Here is a 27123-nt window from a genome sequence, read left to right on the forward strand (position 1 = left end):
ATAGGCTTTAATCTGACTTCTTTATTAGACAGAATTAAATTTGGCTAAATATGAGAGAAAAATCCCAATTAATAGTGACTTAAGCACACAAGATTTTATTTTCCCAAATAAAAGAGGTGGAGAAGTCAGCAGACAGAGCTGGTATGGCAGTTCTGTGAAGCTCTTTCCAGATTTTGCCTCTGGGGTGACCCTGTTCCTCAGGTCTAAGATGGCTGCCAGAGCTCCAGCCATCATACCCATGTTCCAGGCAATAGAAGACTTCCCAAAGTTGAACACAATACTTTCACATATATCTCATTGAGTAGAATTTGCTCAAATATCCACATACAGCTCCAATGGAGATCAAAGACTAAAGGAAATATAGCGTTTATTTTTAGAATCCAGAACATAGAACTGTTTACAAGATAACTAGCCTGATCTCTTCAGAAGTGACCTAGATTTTAAAAAACTATAGAGACGTATAGGTAAACTTTGATTGACTATAGAAGATATTTTGAAGACAATAGGGAAAATTAGAATATGGACTGAATGTTAGATGATATTGGAGAATCATGGCTAATTTTCTTAGGTGTGATTATAGAATTATGGTTTCATAGGAGCCTGTTCTTATTTTTATAAGATGCAGGCTATGAAGTACTTAGGAGTAGTGTCCTGCATCTACCACTTCCTTCAAAACGGTTCATCAAAATACGGTATATAAATAGGTAAAAGATTGATAAAGAAAACATGGAAAAGATAGTAAGCATTACTGAGTCTGGGCAGAGGGGGTATGGATATTTATTATACTGTTCTTTCAACTTTTCTGTATGTCTAAATTTCTTATAATAAAAATTGGGGGAGAGTAATTCTCCATTCGGTTTGGCTGTTCCGCAGTCTTTGTCATGGGGGTGACGGCCTCCTGATGAGAAGGAGTGATGTTCCTGTTGGCACTCTGCAGCCAGTCCATTCATCCACAGTCTTAGCCAGGGTGGGTGCCAGAGCTTGTGGTGTGGAGAGAGAAGACTGCATCTTGGCCTCAGCTTCACCAGGGGTCTCCCCCGTTACCCGGGATGCAGCACGGCAGCGAGGATCCACAGGTCCGATCACCTACTCGAGATAACAACGTGGCAGAAGACAGAAAGTGAATCCAAGACATCTGATGTAGTGGAGGGACCGGCAGGATCTCAGGACCCCTCTGGGTAAAGTGGACCAAGTGCTAAGGCTGGAAATTAGCAGAATCTGCCCTCCCTCCGCCGTTCCTGCCCGTCTCATCTTGGAGCAGACACTTTCCTTGAGTTTCCTCCTCTGGGGAACGAGGACCACAGTTGCTACCTCACCTACCCCACGGGGCTGTCTGAGGATCAAGGAAGGTATTGCTGTAAACTTACAACTGTTTGAGATTATTATGAAGACAGCCTTCTTGTCTCAGAACAACTTCTTCATCCTATTAGGCTCCCATGCAATTATCCACAGATCCCAAGACCAAATGAAGTTTTTCAAAATTCTGCTTGTGGTGGTTAGAAATATCTCCACAAATTCTTTGGCATTCCTCCCTTCAACAATGGGACCTAATTCCCCTCCCCCGAGTGTAGGCTAGACTGAATGACTTGCTTCTAACATAGAATTGCTGGATAAAATACACGATGCCCAATTAAATTTGAATTTCAGATAAGCAACAAATAAATCTTAGTATAAGTCCAAAATATTGCATGGGATATACTTATACTAAAAGTTTATTCAGTGTTTATCCAGAATTCAAAATGAACTGGACATCTTGTTGTTTTTGTTTGTTTGTTGCTAAAACCAGCAACCCTATTCTAATGAACAGAAGGAACGTGGCATAGTAATGGCTTGTGACTTCTGAAACTAGGTCCTAACAGGCATTGTAGCTCCCACCTTGCTCCCTCTTAGGCCACCCACTCTGGGAGAAGCCAGACGCCGCGGTGTGGGGACACTCAGGCAGCCCTGGGGACGGATCCACTGACGCTTCCTGCCAACAGCCAGCACCAACTCATGAGCCGCGTGAGTGAACCATCTTGGGAGCGGACCCTCCAGCCCCAGGTGAGCCTTAGACGATGCGGCCCCAGCCGGTGTCTTCCTCACAGCCTCACCAGAGACCCTGAGCCACAGCTCCTTTGCTCCTGAATTCCTGACCCAGAGACACTGTGGGATAATAAATGATTGTCGTTTCAAGCTGCTATGTTTTAGAGCCTCAGGCTCACCCGGCTGGCACCGTGGTTCCCACAGAATGTTCCCCACCTCTGTGGGCTCCGAGCTTTCATCACTAGACCCCATTCTACCACCTTATTTCAGACCGATCAAGTGCCCAGGGGCAAGTTTCTATGAAAGCAGGAAGTCTGTATGTTAAAAGAAGATGAAGGTTTGAGGGAAAAGGAACTAATGCTACTTTCCAGAGGTCCTGTGAGCCCCTTTTCCTGCCTCGGAAGGAGACACTCAGGCTCTGGGGCCCAATTCTGCTGACGCCTGCCTGCCTCGTTTGGGGAAGTTATTTAATCTCCCAAAGCCCTAGTTTGATCTGTAAATACAGGAGTAGTAATACCTATTTACAGAATACAGAATTTTTATGATGATTAGAAATAGTAGAAAATAACATTTATTAGGAGGGTAGGATGTGCTAAACGCCACTGCACTTCATGTTTAGTCCTCATAACAAGCCTTTGAGATGGGTACTGCCCTTCTCCCCATTCTACACATTGGGAAACTAAGGCACACAAAATTTACATGATTGCCCACAGCTAATCAGTACATGGTGCCTGGCATGTAGTACGCATCTTTTTAAAAGTTGCTGTTAGGACATCATTTAATCCTCCAAACCATTGTTTTTCCAGGTTAGAAAACAGGGTCTCCGTGGGGATAGGCAACTCCCGCGGCCGACTCTGAATTCTGCCCTCTTCCCTCCCCCCGCCGCCCGCTGGGAGTCGTGGAGTCAGCAGCGCATCCCGTGCCCTCCTGCCCCCACCCCAGGTAGGGTGGCCCTTCCCCTGATGTTATCCCCTGCAGCCTTCCCCAGCTGGTGCTCCCGGCTCGAGGGAGTTAATTGCTGCTTGATTCACATCTGGCCCACGCGCCAGTTTTAAGGGACTGGCACATCAGCTCAAATCTTAAACACTGGAGATGCCACATAAAACATGCAGGTCTCTGCCTTCTCGGTCAGCTGAGACACTGGCTGGCCCTCCTGGATGGCAAGCCACCTGGACCTGAAGGGCAGGGTCCTCCGTCTGCCGGTGAGAGCAGAGCCGAATGAACCCCCAGTGTCCTGCACACTTGATTTCCTGCCAGGAGGCACTGAATGAAGGCCACCAATAACCTCCTGAGCTATCCAAGTCATAGCCATGGCCCCGGAGGTGACAGGGAGCCAGTCATCTCAGCTGTGGGTCTCCGTCTCCAGCTTGACCTTATGAACACCTCTCTCATGGGATGGTTTCCTGCTCCCGTCTCCATGGATGACTGGACAGCATGTTGGCTGCAGAGCCTGGGCCAGAGCAGCCTATGAGAAAGCCGGCGGAAAATGGATTTTTTCAAAACCCCGGGTGGGTGTGCCGTCATGTACCTGCCCCTTTGAAGGAAACTGCCCGTACACACCTGAGCCCACTGGTGGGCCCCACTGGCAGGAGGAGACACGGGCAGGGTTGCCTGAGACAGTGAGAATGGAGAACCTAGGGGCACTACACCCCTTTCCCTGGAGTCTGACTTAGTGAGAGTCGCGCACACACGCACCCACACACATGCACCCACAGAAATGGATGTGGCAATCACTCTGGCTACACCCAAAGTGGCTTGCCAAACCCACAGTTCCTTTTTTCTTTTTCCACCAAGGAAGAGACATAATGTAAGCTATTCCCCTGTGAGAAAGTGGAGAAGGAAAAACAGCTTATTCCAGACCAGTACTTGGAAGTTCCAGCGTGGGGCAATTTAAGAGGGAAGGGGCCACTCTTACAAAGCTGGAGAGAAAGTAAATTGGCACAGCCCTCCCTCAGGGAAAGTTGGCAATAACTAGCAAGATTTTAAGTGCATATAACCTTTGCCCAGGCGACCCCACTTCCGGGAATCTGGTTTCCAGTAGTTCTCCTGGAAGAGCACGCAGATACGCAGAGCAGGAACCTCCCAGCAGCGTTGTCCCTGATGTGAGCAACTGAGAGCAGCCCATGTGTCTGCCTCTAAGTAAACACCGAGGTGTTTATGCTGTGGGAAACCAGGGGGCTGCTAGGAAGAGCAAGGCAGATCTAAGGGATGCACGTGGACGTGAAAAAAAGTAAGCTGTAGGATAAGATTTAACTTACGAACAACTTATATGTAACTAATGTAACCAGTGTGAAATTGGCAAGCAATGCCAATTATGCACTGGACACAAAGTGCAAGAGCGAATGATGTAAATAGTATTAGCAGTTCTGCGCACCATTCCGCTTGTTGATCCTGGGCCCCAAGGAGAGACTCAAGCATCGTCAGTCTGGTGCTTCTCTCACGTGTCTCCCAGCTCTGTGAGCTTCTCTGGGCTCTGAGTGTAGTTTCAGCATTAAATAAAATAGGTACTCCTGGGCTAGCCCCATGGCATAGTGGTTAAATTTGCACACTCCGCTTTGGCAGCCCAGGGTTCACAGGTTCGGATCCCAGGCATGCACCTACACACTGCTCATCAAGCCACACTGTGGCAGTGTCCCACATAAGAAATGGAGGAGGATTGGCACAGATATTAGCTCAGAGCCAATCTTCCTCACCAAAAAAAAAAAAAAAAAAGGTACTCCCAAGGGGCTAGCCTGGTGGCATAGTGGTTAATTTTGGCGCTCCACTTTGGCAGCCCAGGGTTCACGGTTCAGAGCCCGGGTGCAGACCTACACACCACTCATCAAGCCAGGCTGTGGCAGCATCTCACATGCAAAATAGAGGGAGATTGGCATGGATGTTAGCTCAGGGACAATCTTCTTCCCCCCAAAAAAATAGGTACTCCTTACACCACACAGCCCGTGAATGCAAGCCAGCTACTTACTGTGGTGCTCAAGGAAAGAAACAGCAGCCTGTTACAGCTGTGCTGAGAGATACAATGTCAGTCTCCACAGAGAACCTTCCAAAGGGTAATTCTTCCCCCCTTTTCTTCCTCTTCCTGAACAGTTGTCATAAAGCCGTTAGGTGGCACAGAGCAAGGCAGGGGGCGAAAGAGGAGCAGGTGGCTCAAAGCAGAGTATCGAAGCCCACACAGAATGAGGAGGGTGTCCACAAAGTGACTGTGTGTGTGTGTTGGGACTTGGTGTGGAGTGTCAGAGTCCCAGCTCTTGAGGAAAGTGACCATGCAGGGGAACAGGCCAGCACAAGAGACAGAGCCTGAAGGGGGTGAAGAGGATGTCTGACCTAGGGAGCAGCCTGGAGCAGATGGTAGAGCTGCCCAAAGTGAGGGGGCTACCTATGGAGTGGGGGTCTTGGAGGCGTCAGGACCCAAGCAAGGGAAAAGGATGCCCACACGTGGCAGGGAAGTAGAAACCAGAGATTAGTTACAAGAGGATGGATCAAATAAGAAAACAGAGTAAGTATAAAGGGAGCCAGGGTTTCCTCTTTCAGAGGAGGGAGTCACAAATATGGGAAGAAACGAGAATGAACCTTATGGTTTGTCATTGGAATTGAAGGTATCAGTCTGAACACATGGTTAAAGATGTGGAAATATAGGGGTGTGTGTGTGTGTGTGTGTGTGTGTGTGTGTGTACACACATGTATATTCCCCAGCTCCACTGAGAGGGCCTGGGAGCAGCAACAGCCCGGTGGCAATGAGGATACTCAGCATCCAGATGTTGGTTTCTAAGTGCCATTCTACAATAAAAGGACCCAGGGTTCAGTGGAGAAATGCTGATTCCTAGGCTGGGGCAGGGAAATTATCTGATGAGTTGTAACGTCTTATGCCAGAAAGCAAGGAGATGCTCAGAGAATAATGAGGACATGTCAAAAGGACACAAAACCCACCTGAAGAGGTTCCCATTGGCCAAATATAAGAAATTTGGGCATCAAAATAATGACAGTAATGGATTATGAGCCATTGAATAAAATTGAAAATTATGAGGCCATGCTGATATAAATCAATGAATAAAGTGAAGGTTTGATGAGGAACAGGATAATTACATAGTTTCAGAGTACTTCCCTACAAAATATTTATTAATCACAAAGAGAAATTAGTAACTTTACAGTGAAGAAGACGGGCAGACACACCTTCAAGTGATCCAAGTAAACATTACGAGTAATGGGACAGACTGAAATCATGTGTCACCTGGTAGGAAGCCATGAGAACACAGAGTTGCTTCTATAATGTCCCTGCCAAAGCTGCACAGCCTGAATCCAGCCACAAGGAAACACCAGACAAACCCAAATGAGGGACAGTCTACACAGTAACTGGCCTCTCATCTTCAAAAGTGTCAAGGACATGAAGTCAAGGATGGGTAGGAACTTTTCCAGACAGAGGAGACTAAAGAGACATGACAGCCAAATGCAACATGTGAACTGGATACTCCTAAGGACACGACTGAGACAAGTCGCAAAACGTGAAGGTGGCCTATATTAGTTTTCGATTGCTGTGTAACAAATTACCACAAACTTACTGGTTTGAAACAACACGCATTTATTAGCTCCCAGTTCTACATCAGAAGTTGAGGCTCAGCTGGGTCCTATGCTCAGGGTATCACAAGGCCAGTATCAAGGTGTTGGCCAGGTCAGGTTCTTGCCCAAAGACTTTGGAAAGCATCTGCTTCCAAGCTCATTCAATTGTTGGCGAAATCCAGTTCTTGGTGGCTGTAGGTCTGAGATCTTGTTTCCTTGCTGGCTGTCAGCCAGGGGCCAAAATTCCTTCTCACCTACCCGCACCCCACCCTCTCATCTTCCAGGCAGCAACAGCACTTTGATCCCTTCTCATGCTTCAAATCTCTCTGATGCCTTCTTCCCCCAGCCAGAGAAAACAAGCTCTGCTTTTCAAGGGACCCGTGTGATCAGATTAGACCCACCCGAATACTTTCCCATCTTCAAGGAGGTTCCTATCTTGAAGCACATAACCCAACACAGTCATGGGAGTGACTCTCATCATAGTAGGTCCAGGGATCAGGGCCGGGCATTTGGGGAGAGGGAGCCTTTTAGAAATGCTGCCTTATCACATGGCCTGAAGATGAGATAGAAGTAACTATCAGTGCTGACACCCTGATTTTGATGGTTCTGTTGTGGTTGTGGAGCAGAATGTACTTGGTTGCAAGAAGTCCACACTAAAATATTGGATGATGGGGCATCGGATCAGCAATTTACTCTCGTGTGATTCGGTACTAGTAAATACTTCTTTGTCCCCTTCTTCTTGAAACATTTCTATATATGCGTGTGCAGACAGATAAAAAAAGATAGCTATGGGTACATGTGTTTGTATATACAAAGAAAAATGTCTGGAAAAATCTAGATAGATACAAAAGTTGACTGTGATTACCTCTGGGAGGTGGAATTGTTTGATGGGGAAAGAGGTACACTTTTATTTATGGGCTGTATTGTTTAAATTTATTTGTGAGTAGGTATTTTCATAAGATTAAAAAAATAGGAAAAAGATCTTTGAAAAAGACAGCGGGAGCCTGACTTTGGTTTCTTGGCAGAGTGAGGGAGCGGGCAGAGAGTGCACAGGCTGCAGATTAAATAATGAGGCAATAGGACATGTTATCTCAGTTGCAGCTATGTGCTTCTTCACAGAGCTACAAGAAATCAAATTTCCAAGAAAATCTGTACTGAGATTTTGGTGATGGGAACAAAGGTAAGGTTCTGTTGGCCATGAAGCCGTGCCAGACGACTGCACTGCCCAGCTTTCCAGCTTCTCGGCACCATGCGCTCTTCGGTGTTGAAAAGATTAGTGTTTCTCTATTTCTTTAGTTAATGACTACACCTCCTTAGCTTCTTGTCTAGTGTCTCAAGCACCTGAAGAACCTGTCTGCCCGATGGCACCCCAAGTCACAGATATTAAAGACAGGGGACTGCAAGCACAATTCCTGTGATGGGTTGAATGGTGTCTCCCCAAAATTATGTGAAATCCCAACCCCCAGTACCTCAAAATGTGACTTTATCTGGAGAGAGGGTCTTTACGGAGGTAATCAAGTTAAAGTGAGGTCACTGGGATGGGCCCCAATCCAATATGACTAGTGGCCTTCTAAGGAGCGATCAGAAGCCAGACACACACAGACACAGGGAGAAGACAGCCATCCACAAGCCCTATTCCTACAGCTTTTGTCTACATTTGAAATGTTTTCAAAACAAAGTTAAAAACTTAAATAAAAATAAAGCTAGAAAGAAAGAGAGTTAAGCTACTGGGAAGCCCACTGCAGACCCCAGGCAGCAGAGGCCTGGAAAGACCTGCAGCGTCTGGCTGGAGTCCAGGGCTCTCTAGAAAAGGCTGGGATTTAAATCCAAGTGTTAAATAGCTTTATTTTTTCCATGATTTTTCCCCCGAATATTTAATGTCCTTGCAATAGTAAAGGATTCTGGGAGTTGAGTCTAGAAAAAATCACAAATGCAGTTCCTGGTCTGACAGGTGAGTGCAGAAAGCTTTGTGCTGATTCTGGTGACCCTCATGATTGCTTCCACAGTCTGCCTGAAGGAAGAGCTCTTGTGGTTTGGGGGAATATGGTTCTCCTTTCTCAATCCAGCCACAAAGGCTCACCTGATGCAGTGGGAAGATTCCAGATCAGGCTTCAACGTCCTCACCTCCAATGATCGGCTCCAATGGCATCCGTGATTCTGGTAAAACCCTGCTCCCTGGAAGAGAAAACAAAGCAGTTCAGCAAATAGTGAAGGCCAGGCCCTGCTCTTACTGAAAGCCCACGTCCACCTAGTCTACCTGCCCCATCAACGTACCTGCCCCCTCTCTCCCAAACACGTGCGCTCTACAGTGTCTTCACCCAGGAACCCAGAGATATTTCCACCCAGGTCTTCAGATTAGCAAGGGAGTTGATTTTAAGTACTGTCAGCTCTGTCATCAAGCCAATGTTTCTGAATTAATTAGAATGCCACCAGAACTCCTCAGGCCTGTGAACACCATTGCCGTAGAAGTTAATCTGGAAACCCTTGGCACTGTTTGTCCTTCATCAAAGGAGCAAGAGTAATTTTCCCCTGCATTTGGAGTGTACCCCTCAAATCCTTTTTGAATGAAGAGTAAATACAGACAGATGAATGGCATCCCCTTGATTCGAGTCATTCTGGATCAATACCACGTTAACTTCTGGTTCAAGCCACGTGTGGTCCCACTCACTTCAAAAGGGCCTCCAGCTCCCGCTTGACTCTGCCCACCACGGGCGGCCCCTGGAAGGTGAGGGCCGTGTACAGCTGCACCAGGGAGGCCCCTGCCCGGATCTTCTCCAGCGCGTCCTGCCCACTGCTCACACCACCAACCCCAATTATGGGGACTCTGCCTGCAGAGAAGCACATGGCGACCCCATGAAGAAGCCTTCAGCCCTCAGGCCCCCCTGCCGAATACAGTTCAGGGAACACCGATTCTGATCACAACCCCAGAGCCCAGCCCACACACAAATGTGAAGACACAGACACCGAATCCTTGCCTTGGGTGAGTGCGTACATCTCCCGGATGGTTTGCGTTGATAAATCCCGGAGGGGCTTCCCACTCAGCCCTCCCGTTTCAGAGCGCAGGGCACCCTGGAGGCTGGCAGGGCGACTCACTGTGGTGTTCGTGACAATCAATCCATCGACACCCAACTGCCACATGAGACAGAGAAAGAACCTGCTAGTCATGGCACTGATGGACTTGGAGGAGCTTCCCCAGGGGCCTGGGACAGCAGCCAGGCCAGGAGCCCACGCCTGTAGCCCCCAGAAGCAAGAGCTGTACTAGACCTCACTATGCTTCTTGAACAAGTATCAGAATGCGCCCCAACATGACAACAGCAGCCACCATATACCAACCACCCATAACGTTCCACTAGGACAGGGTTAAATCCGTAGAACAACCCACTTTAGCCTGTCTTGTCCCAGGCTTCCACATAGTAAGTGGTGGAACCAGGATTTGAACCCAGGACTGCCAGGCTCAGCCTGTGTTTCCAGTGCTCTCCTACAACTCTGAGACCTGGTGTTAGACTGGAGAGAGAGAGCTAGAATACTCCAGTCTGACCAAGACTGGCCAAGGATGCAAGCACAAGCCTTACAGCCCTTGCTGGATGAAGAGAGGAAAGAGAGGAGGGAAGAGGCATGAGAAAAAGACTCACTCAAAGATTTATTCAAACATTCGCTTTTTATTATGAAGAATTGCATCATGATAGTCACCAGACCAGCCCTCAATACCACAGAAAGGAAACCACAGGTCTGCCGCTCCGGGCTAGCCCAGCTGGCCTAAAGGCCTCCACGAGCAATGAGGGCTATCCCCCAGGCCCGGGCCCCAGCTCGCACCTCTCTCACCACACTGGCGATGTCCTCCTTGTCCTGGGCTGTAAGGTCAGGCGCAATCTTCACCAGCACGGCCGGCTTGTGCGCTCCCTTCAAGGCATCCCTCTCCTGCAGCACCTGGAGCAACATGTGGCCAGAGATGGGGACCCCAAGACCACAGCCCAGTGGTGCAACCATGACCTGCGGCCACAGACCAGGGTGTTTTTACACCAGCGATCAAACTAAAGCATGAGCAATTTCTCCTTTTCAGGAAACACAGCTCTCAGTTCTGCAATGACCCCTTCAAGACAGATCTGATTCCATTCTCTTGAACTAAGGGATCCCCAAGATTAAATCCCTAATGTCACTGGCATCAGCTAATATATTAAGGTTTATTTAGACTTTTATTCCTAAGAGATAACAAGGAAATACTGTCACGAGTATTGTTTGATGAAAAGTCATTCAATTCGCTCATTCATTCAATGTGCTAGCTGCTAAGGACAGAGACATGGTCCCTGCTGTCACGGACATTATCGTTTAACAGCAGGGACAGATAACGGGGCAACTAATGACTATTGAGCATAAGCACTGTTATGATAGGGAGTGAGAAGTATAGCGAGGCATCCTAACTGACCCAGATGTAAGGACAGCTCCTCAATAGTGATACTGAAGCTTTGTTGCCTTGGACAATGGACAGGAGTCAGTCAGACAAGCAGGTGGAGCAGAGCCTGGAGATGTAATTGCCCACCTTGGTCAGCAGGCAGCGCAGCTCAGCCCTTCCCTGAAGGCTCCGCAGCCCAGCAGTGTTGGGACTGGACACGTTCACCACCAGGTAGTCAGCCAAGGGACCCAAGACCCGAACCCCCTCTGCGTAGTCCAAGGCAGCGTCCGCCGAGGTCTTATTCTTCCCCAGGTTTATTCCTAGTGGCAGCCCATCTGTAAATAGCACTGGTCAATATTTTGTCCCCACTCACCATTTCCTGTACAATATTTTGAAGCTGTCTATGACTAAACAGCCCATAAACATCGTTATGGGCCTTCCACCTCCAAATCTGAACCTTCCGCAGCAGGTGACAAACCCAGTGAGCTACTGCATGGTGCTGCCTGCCGACTAGAAAACGCTCACCGTCTCCGTCCGTGTAGCAATGTGTGCGCAACTATTAGAGGCTTTACTGCATCGTGCCCTTTTTCATTTTTAATATTTAATGGAAAATGGAGAAGTTCAGAGTACAAATACTAGTGATAAAAAAGGTAGGGATCCACACTCCCCTGCCACCCCAGAGACAGGAATGCTCCATTGTGCCAGATGTCATGTCTCTTGCCCCCAGGTGGGTCTGAAGACATCCCCGCCCCATGTGATCTTTCTTTCCTTATTTTAAATTTCTTTCTGTTGAATCACATAACATATGTATGTATACGCACATACATATACCAACACTGCACGCAATTTACCAGCTCGTCTGTTTGGGGGGGCAGGGAGAGTCCTGAGGCCCCTGATGTCCCCACTGAAAAATAACCCTAAGAGCCTCTCCTCCCTGTGGATCCTGGGCCAGGGCAGCTGTTTCCACAGGCTGGATGTTTGATGATTAATTAAACATTTCTCTTAATAGAAAAAAAAGGTAGGGCTCATAAATGTAAAACAAGTGAGAAGAGACAGAAAGGAACAGGCCTGTCGGAAGGGACAACTGTTTACTCAGAGGCTGCTTGCTGGACTTGAGTCAGGTGACTGGTGTGCAGTTGCTAAGAAAAAGCAAAATTAAAGTATATGTATCAAATACTGGAAAATACTTTCAATTATCATGTCTACAATGTAGAGGTATAATTATTTTATAATTTATCATTTCAGTTCTCTGAGAAGGGACTCCCCCATGTAAGTTGGGTGACCACACACCCCAGGGCTCCCAGGACAGTCCTGATTGCTCCTGCAGCCAGGGCTGCATGATTAATGCCCGCCCTTCATTCTCAAAAGTGTCTCAATCTATACAGTAAGTAATACTTCACCTCAACTGAAAAATCCCTCAGGTTATCACTTGACTTGCATTTGGGACTTTCAGAAAAATACATTTCAGAAACAGGCTCTGTGTGAAAGCAAGGAGCTGTCTGTACTTGACTTCTCCTAAAATACCATCCTGCCTGCAAAGGTCAACAGTACATCAGTGGTAAAGGCTGCTTTTCCACCTGATGGTTGGGAAAAGATCTGGAACACCAATTTAGCTCACAAAACATGTGCCAGGTCAGGGAGGACCAAAGAATAGCATCTAGTCCTGCTAACCACCTTCTCATACCCTAAATGTAGTCACCCTTTTTTCATCAGCCTGAAATGAGATTTGTATAGCTAGTTTCATGCATGGGGGAAGGGGTTAGAACCCAATTAGACAAAAGTGATTCAGCAAGATCACCAAGCTTCCCAAGTCTAGCATCCATCGAGCCAAGCCATTCGTAAGTTCTACTTCTTTTTCACACAGGTAAACTGGCTTGAGAGACACATGCTTTCATGTAGCTGGTGGAGCTCTCACGAACAGTCATCTGCCCCAAATGATAAGATTTTGGAGTTAGACAGAAATTGCTGAATTACTCTGTCCCTAAAGGGCCCACAGCTCTCGTCGATTCACGTTCCTTGGCCTGGTGCTAGCAGTAAGCTGTCATCAAGGTTCTGGCTGCTGGTGCACACCACGTGCAGAGCTCGGCTACAGGACTGCTTCACCCCAATGACTGTTAGCGACAGAGCAGGGGTGAGGGGATGGGCAAGGGAGAAGAGGGGAGAGAGCTGGTATGAAGAGCACTGGGGACAATTAAAGGAAGAAAAGCAGGGCAAGAAGGCACGAGAGTCTACGGACAGCTAATCTAAGGGCATACAATGGAGAAAAGAAAGTCTTTTCAACAAATGGTGCTGGGAAAACTGGACAGCCACATGTAAAAGAATGAAAATTGACCATTCTTTTTCACCGTTCACCAAAATAAACTCAAAATGGATCAAAGACCTAAAGCTGAGACCTGAAACCATAAGGCTTCTAGAAGAAAATGTAGGCAGTACACTCTTTGACATCAGTATTAAAAGGATCTTTTCGGACACCATGTCTTCCCAGACAAGGGAAACAATGGAAAGAATAAACAAATGGGACTTCATCAGGCTAAAGAGCTTCTTCAAGGCAAAAGAAAACAGTATTGAAACAAAAAAAAAAACCACTAACTGGGAAAAAATATTTGCAAGTAATACATCTGACAAAGGCTTAATATCCATAATATATAAAGAACTCACACAACTCAACAACCAAAAAACAACCCGATCAAAAAATGGGCAGGAGACATAAACAGACATTTCTCCAAAGAAGATATACAGATGGCCAATAGGCACATGAAAAGATGTTCATCATCGCTGATCATCAGGGAAATGCAAATCAAAACTACGCTAAGATATCACCTTACACCCATTAGAATGACAAAAATAACTAAAACAAATAGTAACAAATGTTGGAGAGGTGGTGGAGAAAAAGGAACCCTCATACACTGCTGGTGGGAATGCAAACTGGTGCAGCCACTATGGAAAACAGTATGGAGATTCCTCAAAAAATTAAAAATAGAACTACCATATGATCTAGCTATTCCACTACTGGGTATCTATCCAGAGAGCTTGAAGTCAGAATTCCAAAAGTCCTATGCACCCCAATGTTTATTGCAGCATTATTTACAATAGCCAAGACATGGAAGCAATCTAAGTGCCCATCAACAGATGATTGGATAAAGAAGATGTGGTATATATATACAATGGAATACTACTCAGCCTTAAAAAAGAACAAAATTGTCCCATTTGCAACAACATGGATGGACTTTGAGGGAATTATGTTAAGTGAAATAAGTCCGATAGAGAACGACAATCTCTGTATGACTCCACTCATATGAGGAATTTAAACCTGTGGACTAAGAGAACAGATTAGTGGCTACCAGGGGAAAGGGGGGGGTGGGCACAAAGGGTGAAGTGGTGCACCTACAACACGACTGACAGACAATAATATACAACTGAAATTTCACAAGATTGTAACCTATCATTAACTCAATAAAAAATTTTTTAAAAAAAGAAGGCAGGAGAGTATCCCAAACCATGACAGTCACGTTCTGACCTTCCAAGTTCCCCCGTTGGGAGGGTCTGTAGTACAGTAGGGTCTGGTTCTACCAAAGCCCAGGATTTCTAAACAAGGTCACCTCCTACTCCCAAATCAGACTGCTGACTGTCTTGGCCCTTTCAATGTCGCTTCCCGAAATGAATCTGATATCCAGGGGTTTTTCTCATCTCGCCACCAGGACAACTAATGAAACTAAAACTTCCTGGAAGGAGTTCCAGAGGGACCCAAAGAAGCAAATGGCCTCAGCCTCACACAATCCCAGAGGGCACCTGGGAAGGTACGGTGAGGACACAGCACCGTGACTATTACGTGCATCCTGAGGGACAGCAAAGCAGGGAGCCCCAGAGAATAAACATCAGCATCTCTGAAGGCGGCCTTCAAAAATGTGTGGTGTTTCCAAACAAGTTGTGAAGGATATTTTCCCAAATGCCAGGAGTAGGTATCTCTTCGGGGGAGGAATATGAGCCTCTTAATTTTCTTCTTTATGCTTCTCTGTATTTACTAACAGTTCTGTAATTAACATGCATTATTTATATAATGGACAAAAGGACAACAGAGCGGGACGTAGGGAGATGGCGCTCAAACCAGGCTCACACCTTAACTACCTACGTGATCACAGAGGAGCCACTCTGCTCACTTCCGAGCTGCCCTAGTTGTGATATAACAAAAGTTACGTAACGAGGCAGAAACTAAGTGTGTCTTTGCTAAATTGTGAAATTCAGTTAAAACCTGGGATGCTGTGGAGGAGCCAGGAAGCTTCCTCTAGGAGATGAGCCCTGAGTTCCAGAGTGTTTTTTCCTATTGCTCAGTCATGTTCATTTCACTAGGAATGTCCCTGACGTTCCTCCCACATTTCCTTCCAACAAATGAGAAGGGCCGTCTCACGCACTCCCACTTTACCTTCTGTGAGCCTGGCCTGCTTCTGCTGTCTGGCCCGTAACCTGTGTTCCACCACTGAGAGTCCGTGACTGTTAAATCCGTATCTGCAGCACACAAACGGATGAGGAGGGAACAAGGTTAGAGCCCTCAGCCAGAGGCAAAGACCCTGGAGAGATGGCTCCATGGCCACTCCCACCGTATACTTAAGTCTTTCAAAAACAGAAAAGAAAAAAATCAGAGTCAGTTCTTAGACTTCCAAGGTCTAAACAGCTCTGGAACTCCTAGAGAGCTTACCAGAACACCATCAAACACTAACAGAAAGATTAAAATCTGCAAACAAGCCGCTCAGCCAACTGGCACTGGAAATAGCGCAGACTCGGCTGCGTAGCTGCCCCAGACGTGGGGGGCCAGCCCGACTCCTCCCACCCGGTGGAGCCCTCACCACTCTGACAACCCCTCCCCATCCCACCTGTGCTCCACGAACACCTCCTGGAACCCATCCTGCTACTCCATTGCCCCATCCTTCTGCCTCTTAAAACTGTCCCCTCTTCCTGACCAGATCAAATGCTCCCTCTCCTCTCTGCATAAAGCTCCCAGCAACAAATGATCCCTCACCCTGTGCCATCCAGGGGGTGCTTTCTCTTGGCTCGGGATGTATATGCATGCTTAAGTTCCCTTACTGGGTTATAATCTTCTTGAGGACAAGGAGCATGTCTTACTTCTCCATCACCCTGTGCCACTGGACTCTCCACAAAGGCAAGGACCTCATCTTTGCTCGTCTCCGTCTCCCCAGACCCACTCTGCGTTGTTGACCTCCCTTCCTCTTTGCCAGTGGAACCCAGCTCCCCTGAGATGGGTGAAAATACCAATGACTCCTTCCCCAGCCTGGCTGGCAAGTGAAGCATGAACATGGGACCAGGTGTGGTCACTGAGACACCAGGTGATGCCCACCAGGGAACTTCCAGGACAATTCCCCCCATATCTAGGCTTCCTTTCCCCTCTCTGCTCTTGGTTGTCCACGTGCGAGGACGTAATGCTTGCAGCTGGCGTAGCCGTCTTACAAACAAGGGAAGGCCCAGAGAAGCCAGACCAGAGTCCTCAATTGCCCTGCTGCTCAACCAGCCCTGGAACTGCCTACTACACCTGTTATGAGAAGAAAATAACAACAAACGCCACTTTGTTACTTGCAGCTGAAAACACCTAATGGATGCAGTGGCACATGTAATTGTTGACTTAATAAATAAACTCTTCCGTTCATTCAGCAAGCGTTTGAGCACCCACTATGTGCCACACAGAGCAAGGAGGCTGAGCACAGGCCCTCCTCTCTCAGCCACTTCTCATCTACGGGATTCTGCCGAGTACCATCATCCTGGTACCTGCAGCCAAATCGTAAACAAATGTATTGTCCCTGGACATTCTGAAGATATCCATCCCAGCCTGCACTGCGGCAGGAAGATCAATAACTTCATCTCTAATGCTGGAAAATTTCCCTGAAACAAGCACAATAAAGCAGGAAGCACAGCCAAATAAACTTCCCACCATCAGTCCCCCAGAAGGTTATTAATGGTCCCAGAGATGCCTATCAAATCCCCCCAAGGAAGCTCTCAAATTCTGTTACCAAATGGGAGGACCTTCTTCCCTTTTGGGTTTGCTGTAGTGAAAACTGCCCAGGGATTACAAAGAGAAGGGCTTTACACAATCTAGAAGCCTCTCTCTTACTAAAAGCAGCTGCATATTTGATTATTAAATTCTCCAATTTACCAAAGCCTAGGTCTGTGCTGTCCAATATAAGAGCCGCAGCCACACGTGCTACTGAGCACTTGAACGTGAGCAGTCCACACTGAGAGGAGCTGAGGTCACACATACACTGGATTTGGAAGACTTGGTACAAGTAAAAGACAGTAACTGGCCACACAATCATTTTATGTTAATTATGTTAAAATGATGATATTTAGAACATATTATTTATAGTTAAATAATATAATTGTTACAAATAATTAACTGGAATATATTATTAAAATTAACTTCACCTATTTCCTTTTACCACTTTATTGGGGCTACTAGAATATTTTAAATTACACATGGGGCTCGCATTATGTTTCTACTGGACAGCACTGGCAAAGGCAGTGGAGCAACAATGTGGAGAAAGCACAAACTCTAAAGTCAAATAAGCCTAAATGCGTTCCAAGCTCTCCTGCTCATGATGTCATGCCTGTAGCTAAGTTACGTAGCTTTCCAAGCCTCACTTTGTATACGTGTTAAACTGAAACCATAAAACCTGCTTTTATGCCTCCACATAGTAGATGCTCAATGGTTCTGGAACATTCCAAATGACAGAAAAATGTCCACACTGTATGACAGAAAAAAACATCCTGAGTGCCCTGCTGGGAAGCAGGCATCCCTGTCACCTCCGGGCCACTCACCTACCTGTTAATGATGGCTTGGTCCTGGGGGAGGCGGAAGACTCTGGGTCTGGGGTTTCCTTCCTGAGGTTTTGGGGTAACACTGCCTACCTCCACAAAACCAAAGCCCATCTTGTAAAGTCCATCCACAGCTTCCCCATGCTTGTCAAATCCTGCAGCAATTCCTACTGGATTTCGGAATTTATGGCCCAGGACTCTCACTTCCTGGGGAGAGAGACACAAAGTCAGAGGTACACAAGGCTACACCGGTGTTTGTCCAAGCGTGGTCCCCAGCACACCTACATCATAACCACCTGGGGAGCTTGCTAAGCATCAGATTCCAGGGCTCGTCCTCAGACCAAGGAATCAGAATCTTTGGGGGAGGGTGAGACAGAATGTAGTTCTGAGGGAACCATTTTTTTTTTTTGAGGAAGGTTAGTCCTGAGCTAACATCTGCTGCCAATCTTCCTCTTTTTGCTGAGGAAGATTTGCCCTGAGCTAACATCCATGCCCATCTTCCTCTACTTTATATGTGGGACACCTGTCACAGCATGGCTGGACAAGGCCGCTGAAGTCGAGTGTGCAAACTTAACCACTACACTACACTTGGGCTGGCCCCCAAGGGAATCTATTTTTAACAGTGCTTTCCAGGTGATTCTGATGCCTGCTGGAGTTTGAGAACCATTAGGCTTTACCATCACCAAGACTGAGGAGAAAAATAGTGTTTCCGCAATGGGTTGAGCAGGAGATGGACACTGTCTTTTCCAACTATGGTTAAGATTTGTACCTTCTTATCCAATACCCTTGCTGGGGAGAGTGACTCCCTAGGGTCAGCCCCTGGACAGCGCTCTTCTGAAACAGGGTGTCAAGCAACAAAATTCTTTCATCAGCTTAGTAAGTCAGCCTCAACTGTGTCCCTCCTCAGCCAGGCTGATAGAAGCCCCAGCAATGTCCCAGACTCCCGTGGGGTGTGAAAGGGAGGCAAGTACTCGGCTGGGCAGAAGTGATTGCTGGGCTCCAGAACCAGGATGTGGCTGGAGACGAGCTCTTCCCTGTCAGACGTGGGGTGGATTCCAGGCTGTTCTCTAAAATGAGAGTGACCAAGGCCTAATTACTGTCAGGTCTAGCCTAGCCTGCCTCCTGAGTAATTCGGGATTCCTGCCCTGATGGAGCTAACAAATCTAGTAGCAACACAAATGCTTTAAAAGCCATGAAAGAAATCAAGAGCTATCATAAAGCCAGCAGTTGCCAGTGGAATCCATCACTGCTGGCTGATGTGGTGGGAAAACCTTGGCAGGACTAGCAAAGGTCTCCAAGGGTGGGCGCCATCTGGTCCTGGAAGCAGGAGGTGGAAAGGCTGAAACAACACATGGAGGTGCAGGGGTGCACGCAGCACCTCGGGGACTATAAGGCAGGACGTGTGCTAGACCAGGGCACCTTCCTCGAGGACCGTGGCTCTCAACCCTGGTGCGTGACAGATCCCCTGGGGAGCATTTAGTCCTCATGCCCAGAACTTATGGTCTGGCATGAGGCCAGAGCATCTGTATCTTCCAGAAGCACCCCCAGGTGATTCTAACACACCACCAGGACTGAGAACCACAGAATTAGGGAAATGATGGAGAGCCCAGACAAGGAAGTTAAGTTGGGGTGAGATGATCAAGAGTCCCGCTGTCAGTTAAGGAGGCTGGACTACATCCTAATTAATGAGGTGCTGAAGGTGGGGACCCACACAGCAGTGTTCAGAACGACAGGTCAGAGGCCACAGTTGCTCTCACTATCGGCTGTGTTTACGTGGACAGAGCTCTGTACCTCCCCCGCCATAACCTACTTCCTTCCAAATCCACCCATCTCTGCAGCCCACTCCTTACTCACTCCTGTTACCCTGGGTTCCAGGATTTCCACACAAGCAGCTTTGCATGAGGACGGCAGAGAGAAAAGAACGCTCTTTCTGATTCTACAGTGCCTTTCAGTGTCTAGGCATGGTAAGTCGGGTAAAATTACACATCAGCTCAAAACTGCAGGCTGGGAAGTGAAAAGGATTCTAAAACAAAAAGGGAAACTGTCGAGAAGGGCGCCTTGATGGACAATAGTGACGTGTCCCCAGAGAGGTCTGAGTGCTTCTCGTTGGTGTTTTCTTCGTGTTCACATCATTCTAATGTCCCCCATTTGGTAAGAAGTCTCAGATGGAAACTGTCAGGGCTACACAAGGCTGTAGATTCTGGGATGACATGGATCCTTCTATCTTGTGTGCTGCAGGGACCCTGACACACAGAACAGTCAGGGGCGAGTGGTGGGCCCACGTGTTGAATCTAGGGCTGAAGGAGGCTGGGACAAGTGTTTGTATGCCTTCCTCAAAGGGCTTGGCTGGATGTGCCTCTGTCACACTAGATGTTTAATGACTCTGGCATGCTTCCCTATTTAGCAGAGCTACCTGAGACTGCAGCAAGGTAGGATAGGGGCTAAGGGGATGGATGCTGAGCCAGACTCTAGGGGTTTGAATCCTGGCTCAGCCACTTCCTAGCTGTGTGCCTTTGAGTAAGTCACCTGACTACTCTGTACCTCAGTGTCCTGATGGGGATGGGGATGACAGTTCCTTGGGGGTGCAGTGGGGCTAACCTGGGATTCTGGCTTTCAAAAGGATCAGCCCAAGCTGAGTAAATTAGGGGACTTTGACCTTGACCCTCTATCTATCGCACAAGGTGTTCCAAGAGCACCTACCAGCATGTCAGAGTCTTCAAACGAGGCACGAGGAAGGAGCCCCAGGGAGGTGAAGCGAACAGCCAGCCTGTGGGCTGACTCAGGGTCCAGCAGCCTCTGCAGAGCCGGCATCAAGTGTTCAGCGTAGAAATGCTCATCCCCCGTGGCCATCAGGTAAGAGGCGAAGAGAAGTCCTCCACCCCCCAGGATGACCACAGCATCCTGGGCCCGCTTCTGGGAAAAAGAGCACCCTCTGAGCCCTTTACACCCAGACACACACAGAGGACATAATGACATGTGACATGAAGCGATGTCCCTAGCCTTCTGCTAACACTGGTCTCCTTCTTTTCCAGTCTTGCTCACCCACGGGCCTCCCCAGTCAGAAGCTGTATCTACACTTCTGCTGACACACACTCCTCTGGCCCTGAAGGACTCCAGGCCTGAGCTTTCAAGAGGGGCAGCAGTGCCCCCTAGGGGACATGTGGTGGCCACGTCGGGGGAATGCTAATAGATATAGTGGGGAGGACTCAGTAATGTCAGACATCCTGCATTGCTTTGAGGCGATCTGACACATGGACCTACTGTTTGACATTCAGTAGGTAAAAATATCTGTTCATATTATCTGAGCCTGGAGCCAAACTATATTTCACCACATAAACAAAAACTATCTCCTGCACAGTTTTCATATACATTGACTTCTCCAGGAATGTGATTACCTTGAAAACTGAGGGAGGACTACACTGTCCCACACAGAACATCACCAGGACTTGTCCACCATTTCAGAAAAGCCCATCAAGAATGGGCCGATGCTTTGCTTGGGATGTTTGACAATAAAACATACCTGTGGCGCTGGGATTTCTAAGTAGAGGCTTAAACACCTATCTCACGCTCTAGGTGACTCATGCCCCAACATTCACATATTGAAATATATATTACTTTTTTACAAATTCCTTTCATTTCTCCTTTATATTCCAGTTAGGACATTATGTTGACTTTTAAAAATTATACATAGATTACATTATACATAAATGCCATTTCAGAATAATAAAGGGGGTTGCAAAATATTTGTTTTTTAAGGAACATCAGGTCTTAGTGGATCAAGCTCAAACATGGCTCATAATGCTTTTCTCTAATTGTCCCTGCCAGATACTGAGTCACTCATTCATTCATTCAATTACTCATCAAATAGTATTGAGCACTCAAAGGGGGCTGAACAGACGGAGTCCCAGCTGTCATGAAGAACACAGCTGCATGAGGAGATAGAAATCAATGATCATGCACATACACAACTGTGACAATGCTCTGAAGAAAAAATGTATAGGATAACGGAAGAACTCAACCTAATCTTGGAGGGAAAGGCTTCCTGGAGGAGGTGACTTAAAGCTGATATTCAAAGGATAAATAGCAGTTAACTAAGAGGAAGTGGCGGGAGGAAGAAGTGTAAAGGCTCTCTCAGTGGCAGAGGAGAATGAGTTGCACCGACGAAACAGAAGGAGAAAGGTTCATTTGGAACCACTGGTGAGGAAAAGTATGGCTTAAAAAAAAAGCTGAGGAGACGGGCAGCGGTATCGGCCAGAAAAAAGATTTGCGTTTTGTTCCGAAACAAGGAAGTGACATGATCAGATTTGCCTAGAAGGATCACTCGTAGCTGGCGATGCAGATCAAGTACTCATTGTCTCGCTTCTAGTCTCCTCCAGGAGATTGTAGCAACGCCCCTTATGTCAATCAACAATTATCTGAGCACCGTTACTTAGACGCCCACCCTAAAATTTCATCTAGAAGGGTTGGGACCATGTCTTACTGTAATTTCACCCCACGTTGGATAATGCACACAATGCCAGGCCGCCATGTGTTCACTAGGCGCCCCTGTGCAAGGTTCAATAAGTTTGGCCCACGTGCGCCGACACAGATCAGCATCTACCAGGTTTACACGTGCCGTTTACACACAGTGACCAAGTACACGTGTAAGTGCACACGCCATGAGCATTTGCAGGTGCCCCCAAGGACATACAAACGTGCCAAAGTGGCGCACGCTCTGGGAGCCTCCTCCCGCCCACTCCTCCTCCAAGACAGCCCTCCCTATCCCCTCGCCCCGCTCCCGTCCGGGCTCTTCCTCGCCACCTCAGAGCCCCACTTCTGGACTCACTTTCAGCTGTCTCCAGGCCATGCTCCTTCCGCCACTGGGCCCGCCTCTGTCTCGTTTCCATTGGAGGAAATGGCGGTAAACCCTCCCCCCTCTAATCCACGCCCCTGGAGCTGCCAATTCACCAATCGCCGGGCAGGAGGGCGGGGCAGGCCTCTGGGCGGTGGGGAACCCTGGCTCCGCCCCGGGGGGAGGGGCTGGTGAGACGCTCACGCGCAGACGCAATGGCGCCGGCCCCGCCTCTTCCACCTGCCTCTGCGCGTCCGCGGTGCACTTCGCAGAGGTGCGGGGGCGCTCACGATGGGGTGCTGTGTCGGCTGCGTTTGCGGTCCTGCAGCCTGAACAAAAGACGAATTACATATTGATTCTTCAATTCTAAGCAACACTCTCACCAATTTTTTTGATCATTTAAGTTAAGCGTTTTATTGATCTGCTTGTGCTCTAGATAAAGCAGGTATTAAGAGGGGATATCAGGTTCAGTAAAAGGGTTGAAAAGAATTACAGCACTGTGTAAGTATACCCGAGTTGACTTTCAGAGAAGATTCCGTCACGTCAGGTTTCACTTTAAAATTCCTGAAACGTGTGTACGTATGCTTATGAGCATGTTAGGAAATTAAGACTTTGTAATTGAAAGTATCCTGCACCCAAACGATCCCCTTGGTGGACTCCTTTGCTGAGAAACCTTCTAAATTGCAAACTTTTTTCCCTGGGATTTGAAACATTTCCGTTTTCTAGTTTCAGTTCCCGCTACTGTCCCCCCAAGTACTCCCCCACACACACACTCACAGACCCAGTGTTTAACTTCTTTCTCTTCATAAATACCTTTTACTTTCTCACTTATGTGCGTTTACTCACATTGACTCCTTTGCCAAGATGCCACTTTCGTCTGTCTAATATGGCCATCCTTACACGTTCAATTCAAGCGCTGAAAATAATTTCTTCCTCATCTGAACCTTCATAGATTTAATCTGTACTTCCCTAGTGGCACTTTATTAATTACACTTATTATGCCTTTAATAACTACAATTTTTATGTCTTTTCTTCCCTAATTAGAACTAAACTTTTTTAAAGTAGAGACCATGCCGTATTAATCTTTCTTTTGATTACTGCAGTGTTTTTCAGACAGGGGTGTATTCTTAGGGTCTACACTTCAGAGAATTTTTTATTTTGGTGTCCACTTCCATAATGATTTTTAAAAATAATGTAAGCATCATTTGGACCATTTGGATAACAACTGAACCCTGAAACTTGCCGAGTGATTGCAGAGCCCATGCTTACTTGTATTTATGGTCACATAAAAAAGAAAGAGAACTGGCTGAAATACATCAATGATGGATGTGCTACAGGTGAAGGCCAAATGACATGCTGTATTAACAAAGGTTTTTCACCGAGTTAAATTTTAAAAAGTGCTGAGAGAGTTGATTCTCTTATACAGCGGGAAGTAGCGTGCATGACAAATTCAAAAGAACCTTTGCGGTTGCAGGCCAGAACCTTGTGTATCTGACAAGTGGCTATTTAGTTCAGCCAAATTTGAATTTCATTGGTTTTTGGTTTTGTTTATATTTAATTTGTATTCAATATTTCATCAAATATTTATTCTTTGGCTTTTATGATTATATAAGAGATTTAGGATAGAGTTTATGCCTAGTTTCATGTGTGAATGTGTTTAAGAAAGAGAATACAATAATTTCAATCCATCCTAGGGGTCTGCAAGAATGGTTTTCTATTTTTAAAAAAAAACATACATTTCTCAATTTTTAGGAACACTGACTTCGATATTCATCAGCCTCTACTCCCTTACAGCTTAGACTTAGCAAATAAAGATCTATTAGAAAGCTAAAGGCATATCCGGTTGTGTAGACACAGATGGTGGTGCCCCAGCTCTAAATGCCCATTGCTTTGTTGATCTTTGCTATTTGTTTTCAGCTTATAGAAACCCCACCTGGATCCTTAAAACAAAACCAAACAAAGCCTTTGTCTCCTTGACAAATTATTCGCAATTCCTAAAGGAATAATACTAATAAGTAAGACAAACCCCCCAGGAATATATTTAAAGGACCAGGCAGCTGCTGAGCCCCTACACTTTTCATGCTCACAGTTGACAGAGAAAATGTTCTTCCAAAGAAGAACGTGGCTTTGGTTATACATTAGAACAAGCATCATTCTAGGAAGTGAGCTAAAGAGCCCAGAGCAACATGGGAAAATAACCTGTTATCAGCTTAACAAGTTTCCCTGCAGCTTTGAGGAAGCAGAAAATTACTGTCGTGCTCAAAGAGGACACCTTGCCTCCACATGGAACCAGGAGGGTCAAGATCTCATCCATGGCCTTTTGGAACAAGGGAAGAAGTGGTGGATTGGACAAAATTTAATGCCACTGGGAAAAAATAAAGAAAAACACAGCCCAGGTAAGGCTCTGAGGTTTGGTGTTTATGAAGGAAACTTTCTGCCTTTGTATACAGAACATCAGTCACTTTACTTCATTCCCATCATTCCTCTGGAATATTTCCATCTTGTGCTGCAGCCCCTGGTTTGTCTGTGTAGCAAAGATGATGAGATTTTTCTCAGAGCCTATCAAAAATTAATTTACCTAATATTTCACTAAGTATTAATGCTAGATTCTGAAGTGGAAAACCTCTTATGGTCACTTTTTCCTTGGTAAATCTCTCTTCATCATTCTCGGCTCCAAGTTTCCTAACACAGAAACTAGGAGAGCAATTATTTGCCTGTTGTCTTTATTACATAGATATTTTCAAAATTATGCACCATAGTCTTGTGGTCTTAGAGAAAAATCCAGGGCATTATTATATCATCGTCATCTTCATTGAAGTCTAGGTAAATGAATAATGAGTCTTGTGATAAAGAACACACAATATGAAAAAATAATCTATAATATGTGGGGGAAATCCTAAGTTTTCATCTATTAGAAGCTAGCAACATTTGATTTTCATAGTTACTTTAAAAAAAGATTTGACTTTTGAGTAAGAGGCTCATCTGGGTCTGGTCTCCCTTCAGCAGGTGCCGCAGCCCACCAGAACCCAGAGCCCTCCAGGTGCACCTACGTGTCCAGAAACTCCCATTTGATCTCATCCAAAGTGGATGTATGCTCACGGAGGCATTATTTCATCTGCCAGGCTGGTAGGTGATGAAGTTACATGCTACCAAAGACCCAGCTTTTAGAAACTGATTCTAAATAAGGAGAGCACATGAGAGTAGTCAAGAGTCTATGAGTGACAGACCATAGGACAGACATAGGGATTTTGATTTTCATGATATTGATCAGAGGGAGAAACTGTTCCTTTGCAGTGACTTCCTTACTCATCCCACTCTGGTAGTTGGAAAGAGTTGTGCCTTCATGTTCCCTTCATTTCTTGACTTGGGCGGAATGTGGGAGAACGTGTATTGGTAAGCTCCATTTTCCACATATACACCCCTAAACCATTCAGCCCTTGGGCTTTAGAGGGAGGAATAAGAACCAAAGGAAGAAGAGAGAATATAGTGTAGGAAAATGAGGCGAGGAAGGGGGAGGAGGTTGTTATCAATTAGAGGTTTGCTTCCTCCGAAGTAGGGGATCAGGATTAAGGGGGGGTGTGCAGTTGGGTGTTGGGGTCTTTTTTTTAATTAAGCAATGACTTTCATGGTGGTGACTATATAAAGCATTTATTGTTAGCTCAGTGGATTCTCGGAGACTTACAATGTCTCAGACGGTCTAGCCAAAAATTTTGTTTGACTTTTTAAAAAATCACAAATGCATTCTTATTAAAATATGAAGCATCTAGGGGCTGGCCCCGTGGCCGAGTGGTTAAGTTCGCGCGCTCCGCTGCAGGCAGCCCAGTGCTTCGTGAGTTCGAATCCTGGGCGCGGACATGGCACTGTTCATCAAACCACGCTGAGGCAGCGTCCCACATGCCACAACTGGAAGGACCCACAACTAAGAATATACAGCTGTGTACTGGGGGGCTTTGGGGAGAAAACGGAAAAAAATAAAATCTTTAAAAAAAAAATATGAAGCATCTATATGTGCTTCATAAAACAGAATACCTTATGATATTTCTCTATTACAAGAAAAAAAAAAAAAAAAGATTACCTTCCTCAAATACTGGGTATTGAAAGGAACCAGTATTTCAAGGTAATGGCTTTCTAGCTTCAAAACTCTCAGTCTTCACCGTTTCCAGCTCTTTGTGATCTGTTGGTCCTCTCTCGCCTCGTAGCGGGCTGTTGTTGATGAGGCCAAGGTTGTGAGCCTAAACTCTGCACAGCCAAGTGGTCCTGTGTTTCGTTCTCACAAACTGTGTATGTAACACTGGCCAGCCATCTTACAATTGTGAACTGTTTTTCATCATAACGAGAAGTTATTTAGCCCAACCCATATCCAGGACTGGAAAAGCAATCCATTGTACAGTTTAAATGATGATGATTACCTATCCATTTTAACTCCTCAGGACTTGAGTTTTTAGACATTCTCAACTACTCTTGGTTTTGGAGTGAAAATTCGTTTCCTGATATTATCATTCATGTACAG

General features: G+C 46.4%; 2 protein-coding genes across 15 annotated transcripts in view; one reads left to right on the top strand and one right to left on the bottom strand.

The window, feature by feature from the left end:
• DHODH (dihydroorotate dehydrogenase (quinone)) lies at window positions 1-22936 on the bottom strand. Of its 10 annotated transcripts, none has more exons than XM_070613826.1 (10): window positions 22608-22936; window positions 20483-20695; window positions 17790-17989; window positions 15384-15466; window positions 11111-11298; window positions 10387-10500; window positions 9549-9702; window positions 9242-9401; window positions 8654-8748; window positions 1-1086 (listed from the first exon to the last, which is right to left on the bottom strand). In XM_070613826.1, the coding sequence occupies exons 1-9, from the start codon at window positions 22626-22628 to the stop codon at window positions 8694-8696; spliced, it is 1188 nt and encodes a 395-aa protein (XP_070469927.1). In that variant the 5' UTR covers window positions 22629-22936; the 3' UTR covers window positions 1-1086; window positions 8654-8693. The 10 variants fall into 10 exon arrangements, 7 of the variants coding, with proteins under 7 accessions (XP_070469927.1, XP_008519534.1, XP_070469929.1 ...); XM_008521312.2 differs by having other exon boundaries at window positions 10387-10563; XR_011538515.1 differs by having other exon boundaries at window positions 761-1086; window positions 8848-9401; window positions 10387-10563.
• Window positions 22834-27123, top strand: part of PKD1L3 (polycystin 1 like 3, transient receptor potential channel interacting) — a 73281-nt gene continuing 68991 nt past the window's right edge. For all 5 annotated transcript variants that reach the window (XR_011538512.1, XM_070613821.1, XM_070613819.1 and 2 more), the window contains exons 1-2: window positions 22834-25009; window positions 25617-25739. Coding sequence is in view for 4 of the 5 variants with exons in the window: in XM_070613821.1 (XP_070469922.1) it covers window positions 24715-25009; window positions 25617-25739 (418 nt within the window). In the remaining variant the exon portion in view is untranslated. The remainder of the gene's footprint in view (window positions 25010-25616; window positions 25740-27123) is intronic.

This window comes from Equus przewalskii, chromosome 3 (genome assembly GCF_037783145.1).
Source record: "Equus przewalskii isolate Varuska chromosome 3, EquPr2, whole genome shotgun sequence".
NCBI classification, from domain to species: domain Eukaryota; kingdom Metazoa; phylum Chordata; class Mammalia; order Perissodactyla; family Equidae; genus Equus; species Equus przewalskii.

What these genes read in the sequence shown, in the direction of transcription:
- DHODH (XM_008521312.2), bottom strand. Translation starts at nt 22,628, where the DNA reads ATGGCCTGGAGACAGCTGAAA. An exon ending in TTGAAGACTCTGACATGCTG is followed by an intron (nt 17,990 to 20,482) that starts GTAGGTGCTCTT and finishes CTCTCTCCCCAG; the next exon opens with GAAGTGAGAGTCCTGGGCCA. An exon ending in GATGTACGCACTCACCCAAG is followed by an intron (nt 9,402 to 9,548) that starts GCAAGGATTCGG and finishes GCTTCTCTGCAG; the next exon opens with GCAGAGTCCCCATAATTGGG.